At 46.3% G+C, this 10,582-nt stretch overlaps 2 protein-coding genes across 2 annotated transcripts in view; both read left to right on the forward strand.

Annotated features, from left to right (window-relative positions):
- Window positions 1-10,582, forward strand: part of LOC128417023 (lymphocyte antigen 6E-like) — a 261,315-nt gene that overhangs the window by 83,628 nt on the left and 167,105 nt on the right. The window lies entirely within an intron of this gene.
- On the forward strand, window positions 1,209-5,664 carry LOC128417019 (lymphocyte antigen 6E-like). The gene is made up of 3 exons (XM_053395169.1): window positions 1,209-1,921; window positions 2,559-2,678; window positions 5,023-5,664. Exons 1-3 carry the CDS (start codon window positions 1,870-1,872, stop codon window positions 5,214-5,216), a joined length of 366 nt encoding a protein of 121 aa, XP_053251144.1. The 5' UTR covers window positions 1,209-1,869; the 3' UTR covers window positions 5,217-5,664.

Genomic DNA, 10,582 nt, shown 5'->3' on the forward strand with positions numbered 1-10,582 from the left:
GGGTCAACCACCCAAGAGGTACTCAAAAGAGTTTGCTAACTTAGCTGTTGCATGTGTTGCTGTTGTAAACAACCAAGGACAGGTTGGAGCTGTGTCTAAGTCAGAGACAAAGACACAACAGAGAGTTGCTAGCCAAGGTAATGCAGATGCACTCATTCCTTGGAAACCAGACAACCAGAGAGGTACACTGGGGAAACCAGTGGCGGGGAGTTCCAAGGGTGGAACTGAAACAACAGGGGAGTGTTATGTGTATAACAACTGTTTGTTTTCTTCTCTGGATCATGCTTTGCTTGCTGCAACACGCATTGATTCTTTTGGGGGAGGATGTTACGAAAAAGGAGCAATGCAGAAGCAAGCACCAGGTGGCTGGAATGGTAAACAGGATGTGGATGTTATTGGATTATACCGTGGGAACCAGGGACAGTTTGTAAAGTGCTCTGAGAGCCGGATGTTACCTCAGAGCAGCACATGACCCTGTACTGGAAGTACATGGGTGGAGTTAATTCTCTCTCTGCAGTTGGGAAGCAGAGTGTGCAGACATGTTTTCTCTGTACTGGTGAACGACAGGAATAAAGACATGTAAATATATTTCTGTCTGTCTCATTCCCCCCCCTGGAGATGGGAGGGGGAGGAGTGGTGTGTTCTTTTCACGTTTGAAAAGGATCGCCGAAGAGACCTCCCTTGATCTTGCCGGGAGACGCAGACAGGAGGTCATAAGGATTCAAGCCGGGCACCTGGAGGGTGGCCAAATTCCTAAGAGCTGGAGGCTCTGCTCGCTTGAATTCCGACACAAAGGTCCGTATAGTTCAAGCTATGGTTTTCCCAGTAGTGATGTATGGAAGTGAGAGCTGGACCATCAAGAAGGCTGATCGCCGAAGAATGGATGCTTTTGAATTCTGGTGCTGGAGGAGACTCTTGAGAGCCCCATGGACTGCAAGAAGATCAAACCTATCCATTCTGAAGGAAATCAGGCCTGAGTGCTCACTGGAAGGACAGATCCTGAAGCTGAGGCTCCAGTACTTTGGCCACCTCATGAGAAGAGAAGACTCCCTGGAAAAGACCCTGATGTTGGGAAAGATGGAGGGCACAAGGAGAAGGGGACGACAGAGGATGAGATGGCGGGACAGTGTTCTTCAAGCGACCAGCATGAGTTTGACCAAACTGTGGGAGGCAGTGGAAGACAGGAGTGCTTGGCGTGCTCTGGTCCAGGGGGTCACGAAGAGTCCAACACGACTAAGCGACTAAACAACAAAACAACAATGTTTTCATCTGCTTACAGTGTTCTCCTAAATAAATTATAATCCCCCCCCCATTCTTTCTTGAAGTTTTTGAATTCTTGGTCCTTGAGCTTTGCAGTCAGTTTTGCCATTTCGGAGTAGACTTAACAGCTTGGTTTGCCAATCCTCTCCAGAGAGGATGCATAATTTTCTCATTTTTTTTATTTTGGGACGAGCGCTTTGGGTCTTGTTTTATTGCTGTATTTTTATATTGGGCTCTCTGCATCCTGTTTCTATTTTTACCTTGCATGAGGCACCGTAAAAAGCGATGAAAGAATGAGGATAATGATGGTGATGAAAAACAAAAAAAATTACAGACTCCAAGGACTTTATTATACCAGCGAGAAGGGCTTGCAAGCAATAGCCGGAGAGGCTTGAGCCCAGCATCTCTTGATGCAGGAATTAGGCGCTGACTGTAGAAGACAGCGACACCCGAAAACTATTTAAAAGCAACGCTGAGGCTATTGTGAGTGGTGCAATCCTGATTTAGATCCCGGTCCTGTGAACGCCAGACTTTACGGTGACCGAAGCTGAATTTAGGGCGTGCCTGTATATATTCTGCGAAGGAGCTTCCTCTTGTCATCAGAGGAAGATGAGGATCCTTCTGGTTACGGTTTTGGCTGCCGTCCTTTGGTCAGGCAAAGGTGAGAAAGGAGACTGTTTTCTTTGTCCATACACACCGCCGCAAGAATCCCTCAGCTTGCTTTTAGAACTGCACGGCAGGGAGACAAAAATAAAATGATTCCCAGCGTGGATCACAGAATCGTAGAATTGTGGGATTGAGAAGGGACCCCATGCGGTCATCTAGTCCAACCCCATGCAGTGCAGAAATCACAGCTGAAGAAACCCTGATGGTGTGGTGGGAGAAAGACTCACCTGTTGAATTTCTGCCCGACACGCAGCTTTTCAAAGGCGGTGGATTCGGGGAAGAATCTGGCAGTCAGAGAGACGGAGCAAAACTGGAATCTAATTAATCTGGAGGCAGGGAAGAATGTGATAACTTATGGATAGAGTTCTTGCCGGGGAGAAATCTGGTGATTGAGAAGTGGGTTGAGCATGGCAGACAGAATCCAGCGTTTGCAAGCCTGTTGGACCAGGATAATAGCCCCAGTCCAAGTGGTGTAAGAAGAGCTGTTGGATCAGGCCTCCTAGTCCGTTATCCTGTTCTCATAGGGGTAGACTGCCCCTGTCAGTGGAGGTACATCTTTAGTGGACGACAACATATTTTACTGCGAGCAATAGGGGGCTTTTGCATTAATTCTCCTCGTCTTCCTTCTCCAGCTCTCTCGCTGAAATGCTACTCTTGCAGCACGCATTCCAACAGCTCCTACTGCATGATTCCCACGGTGTGCTCAGAGCTTGACAAGTACTGCAAGACCACAGTTGGGACATCGGAGACGGGTAAGTTGAGTCATGCCTTCGGAAAAGCAGCCATGCTCCCGGCAGCTGGTTTGCATCTAATATCAGCGTGTGAAATGAGCGGTAAGGAAGAGGGGCAAGCGGCCAAGGCACCTGATACTGAACCTGCCCAGCGTCGCCATAAAAATGTCTTAAACATTTCGCAAGTGCAAAGCTTGCATCGCTCTCACTCTCTGCCTTAGCATTGCCGTCCTTGCAATATGGATGGGATTTATTTGCATTAGGATTAGCAGAGTAATTAGTTTCCTTTTGTTCTTGTTTTTATTACATATTTTGTGTTTTTTATATTGTAATTTTATATTGTGAACTGCCCTGCGATCTACAGATAGAAAAAATGGTATACAAATTCAGTTCTTTTTTACCTGGGGGGATGCAGAGGTATGCTAAATCTTTGTACTTTTGTGCATTGACTGTATTTACTTTTCCCAGTTTGAACTATAAAATGGTGGTTTTCTTGAGTCAAAATGAGAGTACCGCCAAACATTTTAAAAAGAAAAAAAGCACTGTACAAATTTATTTATGTAGTAACAACAGCGTGGGTGGCGCTGTGGGTTAAACCACAGAGCCTAGGACTTGCCGATCAGAAGGTCAGCGGTTTGAATCCCCGCGATGGGGTGAGCTCCCGTTGCTCGGTCCCTGCTCCTGCCAACCTAGCAGTTTGAAAGCACGGCAAAGTGCAAGCAGATAAATAGGCACCGCTCCGGTGGGAAGGTAAACGGCACTTCCGTGCGCTGCTCTGGTTCTCCAGAAGCGGCTTAGTCATGCTGGCCACATGACCTGGAAGCTGTATGCCGGCTCCCTCGGCCAGTAAAGCGAGATGAGCGCCGCAACCCCAGAGTCGTCCACGACTGGACCTAACGGTCAGGGGTCCCTTTACCTTTACAACAACAACAACTTTTTTTGCATGAACATGAACTCTGTTCTTTGGTGCTAAGTTTTGGAATTTTGGACTTAAATTCTGGGTTTCTCGGCTATTTTGCCTGTACAACAACCACTTCTCTGTGAGGGAAGATGAAAAAACAACAACTACCAATGAACCAGGAAGTCCCTTCTTCATGGTCTGCAGAAGGGATGTCTTGGGTCATTTGGAAACTGCTCACATCTTCCTTGGAATGTATGTACGACTCTCTATCGCACTTGCCAGTGACCACACTGAGTCCATTCCTGGGTTAAAAACTCTAGGCAAGGGCCATAGCTTGCTGGTAGAGGATCTGCTTTGCAAGCAAAGGGTCCCGGGTTCACTCTTTGCCAGCATCTCCCGGTAGCTGCCAGTCAGTGTAGACAATACTGAGTCAGATGGACCAATGGTCTGACTCAAAAGACGGCAACTTCCTATGTCCCACCACAAGGGGGTGAAGAGCAAGCTCACTTCTCAGTAGGCAGGTGCTGCCAATAGTGCCTTCACCTTTTGCTTCCTAACTTTCCTTCTACAAGGGCTAGAAACTTACTTTAAAAACTCCCTGAAAGCTCAGAGTCAAATTCCCTTGCTGGGTCTTGGCCTGCTACAGCAGAACCCCCTCTTGCTAGTAGAGACAATGGTTCATCAGGGAGAGTTACAGTGGTACCTCTGGTTGCGAATGGGATCTGTTCCGGAGCAACCTGAAAGGAACGCAACCCACATCTGCACGTCTGCACACGTGCGGGTCACGATTCACCACTTCTGCGCATGTGTGTGTCATTTTGTGCAGCTGTGCATGCGCGAGTGGCGAAACCCGGAAGTAACCCTTTCCGGTACTTCTGGGTCGCCGCAGGACACAACCTGAAAACGCGCAACCTGAAGCAAACATAACATGGGGTATGACTGTACAGTGGTACCTCGGGTTACATACGCTTCAAGTTACAGACGCTTCAGGTTACAGACTCCGCTAACCCAGAAATAGTACCTCGGGTTAAGAACTTTGCTTCAGGATTAGAACAGAAATTGTGCTCCGGCGGCACAGCGGCCACGGGAGGCCCCATTAGCTAAAGTGGTGCTTCAGGTTAAGAACAGTTTCAGGTTAAGAACAGACCTCTGGAACGAATTACGTTCTTAACCCGAGGTACCACTGTATCAGGAAACAGGGAATATCCTTGTCAATGGGGACAGCTGGAACGCATGATCACATTTCTCTGGAACTTCTCAGTAGGATTAAGTCTTCTGGGTAGGGTTTGGTTTCCTAGCAACAACATGTGCCAACATCCCTTCGTTCTCAGATGAGGTCACAAGCTGCAAGGTTGCCTATTGATTATGGATTAGGATGTGAGGAGCCAGAACAGCATACCAGGATTGGGTGAGACTTCTCCTTAACTCCCCTCCCTCTCTCTTGCTATTTCTTCGTTGATCAAGGCTCCTCAAGCACGGCACATGTCTCCAAGACGTGCGCGGCGGAATGCACCGAAACCAACCACCACGGCGTTTCCACATCCTGCTGCCAGAGAGACTTTTGCAACCGGAACGGAGCAGCCAGAACGTGGCTTGGCATCGTGGAGCTGGCCATCGTGGTTCCTCTTGCCAGCGCAATTCTCTGGGTTGGACCTTGAAGCTTCAGGCAAAGAACTTTCACCCAGATGGTTCTCCTTTTCTATTTGTGGGGCTATAAAATTATAGATCACATTCAATAGGGGGCACTGGGGGCTGGAAAATTTAATTCTAAGTGCATTTCAAAGGAACATTCCTGCCCTAAGTGCATTTTCTCTGAAGTTAAAGTCCTGTGGATTTGATACAACTAAATTTGAGCCTCCTTAGGATTCTCCAGTCTTGTTTTAATTCCCAGCCTCGATCGGTTATCATCTGTGTGTGAAAAGTGTGTTTTCATCAATAAAACACAGGGGTCCAGTAGTGGGAAGTGGATGTAAGCTTGACAATCTTTGGGGCTTCTTTTGGAGAGGGATCCACGAGCCTGTTGATCTCGTTTCCTCGCTTTCCCAACCTTAAATTTAGTTCTCCGCATTGCTGCATTCGCCTGTGATTTTTAAAAAGCCCTCTCAAAACTTTTATCGGCATTTTATCACATATTTCCTCACGCGCACACATTTTTTGCAAGCAATTCCCTTCCCCCCATATAAAGATTTTTTGGATGTCATTTTCATGAATATATGCATTTTTATGCACACGAGTGGCCGAAAGGCAGATTGTAACCTTGGCTAACAAATAATAATAATAATAATAATAATAATAATAATAATAATAATAATAAAAAATTTTATTTATACCCCGCCCTCCCCAGCCAAGACCGGGCTCAGTGCGGCTAACACCAGGTATAAAAACCATTGATTAAAATACAACTTTAAAACAAGATTAAGCAGAACATTAAAATGCAGCCTCATTTCAGTAGAAACTCAAATCAAAAACTTTTTTGGGATGAAAACGTCAAATCTTCGCCAAGGCCAACTATCCAGACTGGTCCTACGTGGGCCAGAAAAAAGCCGGTGAGATCCCCAAATAGGAGTTCCATCACAGAAGGAGAAAGGATAGAGGGGAAGGGGATCAAGTTGATTCCAAGCCAAAGGCCAGGCGGAACAACTCTGTCTTACGGGCCCTGCGGAAAGAAATCAGATCCTGCAGGGCCCTGGTCTCATGAGACAGAGTGTTCCACCAGGCCGGGGCCAGTGTTGAAAAGGCCCTGGCTCTGGTTGAGGCTAATCTGACTTCCTTAGGGCCCGGGACCTCTAGGGTGTTGCTGTTTATGGACCTTAAGGGCCTCCACGGGGCATACCGGATGAGGTGGTCCCATAGGTACGAGGGTCCTAGGCCATGAGTTTTCATGTTTTCTGCAGACCTTAACTAGGAATGTTTCCAGGTTAACCCAGTTGTGGTCTGTAGCTACCTCCCTACTCTCCTCAAATCAAGCATTCGGTGTGATGTGAAATCTTGCCTGATTCAGTACCCATGAGAATTTGGTTTGATCACAGAATCACAGAACTGCAGAGTTGGACGGGGCACCAAGGGTCATCTAGTCCAACCCCCTGCAGTGCAGGAATGATAACGTATAACAGGAATGGTATCACATCCCATTTACTATTTCTTTTTATCACATTCAAAAGCTTGGGATGCAACAAGCACTCTTCCGAAGAAAGCTTGCTGTAGCTTCCAGAACATAAATTAGGTGGCTGTTGTAAAGATTCTTAAATCTTAATTAACTCACAAAACCATTGAATTCATAATTGCGGGGGTTCTTAATTGTTCCAGAAATGAGCAGGTATCCTCTTGGTACAGAAATCGTTTTCACCCCCACACTGGTCCACCCACTAGAAGTTCCTTCTCTGTTGTATAACCATAGTGTTATACAAGATGCGACTCTTAATTTCAGGGTCCTGGGTTTGAATCTCAGGGTCGTTCGGCGAAAAGATCCCTTCATTGCAGAGGGTTGGGCCAGATGATCCAGTCCTAGGGTTCTACATGCTGCTTCATGCGGATCATTGCTCACTTTGGGGTGCAATCCTGATGTTCCTTCTTCAGATTCAGCCCTGCTGATAACTCTTAACTAACGCAGTCATCCCAGAGGAATCGTAACGCAAAAGTCGATCTTAACACAAAAGTTCAAAGTAAAAGTAAATCAGTGTATTATGCAGGATGCTATGAGCATCCTATGAGCACTGGGACATAAGAAAAGCAGAATCATGTCGTGCTTAGATGTTCTTCCAAAGCAGGGGGAAATAAATGAAAGAAGAAAGAGACATTTGGTGTTGATTTGATTTAGCTATTCACGCTTCCCTTGTGCAATGTTAGCTGTGAAGGTGAAACCAGATGCAACTGCTGGGAGCGAGAAACTGCCACGTGCCTGTTACATGTTCCTTCGAGCCTCTGTTTGCCAGGAAATAAATGGTTGCTGGGTGCCAAAAGACACAGGCAAGGAAGGAGTGCAATGCATGCACTGCGATCTGTGCCAGCATCCTCGCTTCCCACTCCTTTCTCCTAAGAAAGCCCTTCTTCACGCAGTGCGTAGGTAATCTGCAGAACTTACTCCTGGAGGAGGGCAGTGGTGGTCTCAAACTTGCATGGCTTCAGTGGCATAACATGGGTAGCCAGTGCCCGGGCTGCACAGAGTGGATGGGAAATGGGCAGAGTACACATGCACATTCAACTACCTAATTACATCCACATCACCCAGGAGATGATGGTGATGATGATGATGATTAATACCCCATCCATGCTCTTCCTATGTTCCTATGGATAGTCTGATTCACTGTAAGGCAGCTACCAATGTTCCTACGAACAAAACTCTCTGCAAGTCACGAAGCTGAGCAAATGGATCCTTTCTTCAATCTCTCCTGAATCCACACCCTGTCAGTTTCACGGAACCTCATGGGATCTCTCCTTTCGTCCTGGTCTGAAAGGAGGCGATCTCTTCATTGGGGCTGTGGCTTTTATTTTATTCATTTACTTTAGGAAACCTAAATGCTGCTCGGTTGTAAAAATGCTAGAAAAACCCAGCAGCCTCAAAAGCTTCTTAAAAGGTAAAGGGACCCCTGACCATTAGGTCCAGTCGTGGCCGACTCTGGGGTTGCGGCGCTCATCTCACTTTATTGGCCGAGGGAGCCGGCGTACAGCTTCCGGGTCATGTAGCCAGCATGACTAAGCCGCTTCTGGCGAACCAGAGCAGAGCACGGAAACGCCGTTTACCTTCCCGCCGGGGCGGTACCTATTTATCTACTTGCACTTTGACGTGCTTTTGAACTGCTAGGTTGGCAGGAGCAGGGACCGAGCAACGGGAGCTCACCCCGTCGCTGGGATTCAAACCACCGACCTGATCGGCAAGCCCTAGGCTCTGTGGTTTAACCCACTTGCCACCTGTGTCCCCAAAAGCTTCTTACCAAAAGATAAAATAAAAATTACAGCCGATGCGCAAAAGTTCAAATATTAAAGCAGATTGAAAGCAGATTCTTTTCTTTCCAGAGGGGAGTCGGCATTTGCAAAATTTCAAAATACCCTGGATGGTTGCTTTATTCACCCACCACGATCACACCACCGACTTCGACTTCTAGTCCTGGGATATTGTGATTGACTGAAGTGCAATGTCTGGCTTGAGGTGCCTGCCCTGCCCTGTGGAAGCTGAAGGAGTGGTTTTTCCAGTAGTTGCACCTCAGAGGTGTGCAAGGTCTCTGCAGCATCACGATACACCTGCTGACCTTTCCAACGGGGTGCAGTTATGCAAAGCCCTGTGGTTTTGGGTCATCTCAGGAGTCATAAGAAGAACTGTGCAGGATCAGGCCAAAGATCCTCCTGCCCAGCTTCTGCTGCCCAACAGCGGCAAGCAGGTAATCAAGGCAAGAGGGTTCTCTGCCTGTTCGCCACCTCCAGCAAGCGACATTCAGAGATACACTGTTCCTAAACATGGAGGTTCCATTGAGGCTCTGAGTCACAGCTACGATGAAATGTTTTATCACTCGTTTGCCACCCAGAGTTCCTTCCCTTCAAATTCTTTAGTTTTTTATTTTCAGGTAGGTAGCTGTGTTGGTCCTACTCTTCGTGACCCCCTAGACCAGAGCACGCCAGGCACTCCTGTCTTCCACTGCCTCCCACAGTTTGGTCAAACTCATGCTGGTAGCTTCAAGAACATTGTTCCACCATCTCGTCCTCTGTCATCCCCTTCTCCTTGTGCCCTCCATCTTTCCCAACATCAGGGTCTTTTCCAGGGAGTCTTCTCTTCTCATGAGGTGGCCAAAGTCTTGGAGCCTCAGCTTCAGGATCTGTCCTTCCAGGGAGCACTCAGGGCTGATTTCCTTCAGAATAGGTTTGATCTTCTTGCAGTCCATGGGACTCTCAAGAGTCTCCTCCAGCACCACAATTCAAAAGCCTCAATTCTTCGGCGATCAGCCTTCTTTATGGTCCAGCTCTCACTTCCATACATCACTACTGGGAAAACCATAGTTTTAACTATACGGACCTTTGTTGGCAAGGTGATGTCTCTACTAGTAGAACCTGATTGACCAACTAAGTTTGTTCTGGTATAAGCTTTCGTATAAGCTTTTTTTAGTTGGTCTTTAAGGTGCTACTGGACAATTTATTACTATTATTATTTTTTAATCTTTGTTGAGTTTTAATAACGACAGGCAGGTACAGCAAAAAACAAAACAAAACAACAAACAAACAAACAAAAAACCAACAGCAACCAGAAAAAACGAAATAAAAATTTGCTTTTTTAATCAGATGTCACACTTGCCAGTGAATAAGGATAGCATATTTACTGAGTCAATCTTGAAACATACCCAAAGCATGTGTGTTTTATAATTACATGGCCTAAATCAAATCAATTACATTTTTTTTTGTACATTTCAAAAACGAGATTTGAAAGCAGCCTTGAACTATACTGAATCAAGACACTTGCTTAGAGCTGTGGGAGCCGACACTTATATATTTAATTAAAAACACATTTATTCAAAAGCTTTGTCCTCTGCCATAATACCACAAAACGACCTCTGCAATCCTCAATCCTTCGTCACGGGAAGGTGACAGTCCCGAGTCACCGTGTTTGTAACACAATAAGGATGCTTTAGCCATGACTCCTGCATTGCAGAGGGCTGGACTAGATGACACATGGGACCCCTTCCAACTCTACAATTCTATGGAATTAGACCAAATGCTGTGGAAGCCATCTCAAACACTTTGACGCCTAATAATAATAATAAAATTTTTTTATTTATACCCCGCCCTTCCCGTTTCAGAAAACCGGGCTCAGAGCTGCTAACAACAAACTTAAAACACTTAATTGATGCAACAAAAAACAGCATAAAATACAGTATGAAACGTGAATAACAATAAATTCAGAATTCAAAAATCAATTTAGGCAGGAAATCCATCCAATAAACATTAGATGATCACTAGCTGGCTAAGTTAGTCCTATTTGGGCCAGTGAGGAGACCAGGGGAGAATTGGCTGTGGGATCCCAGAGCAGGTGATCTTCATA

This window comes from Podarcis raffonei, chromosome 7 (genome assembly GCF_027172205.1).
Source record: "Podarcis raffonei isolate rPodRaf1 chromosome 7, rPodRaf1.pri, whole genome shotgun sequence".
NCBI lineage: Eukaryota > Metazoa > Chordata > Lepidosauria > Squamata > Lacertidae > Podarcis > Podarcis raffonei.

What these genes read in the sequence shown, in the direction of transcription:
- LOC128417019 (XM_053395169.1), top strand. Translation starts at nt 1,870, where the DNA reads ATGAGGATCCTTCTGGTTACGGTTTTGGCTGCCGTCCTTTGGTCAGGC. An exon ending in CGTCCTTTGGTCAGGCAAAG is followed by an intron (nt 1,922 to 2,558) that starts GTGAGAAAGGAG and finishes TTCCTTCTCCAG; the next exon opens with CTCTCTCGCTGAAATGCTAC. An exon ending in AGTTGGGACATCGGAGACGG is followed by an intron (nt 2,679 to 5,022) that starts GTAAGTTGAGTC and finishes TCGTTGATCAAG; the next exon opens with GCTCCTCAAGCACGGCACAT.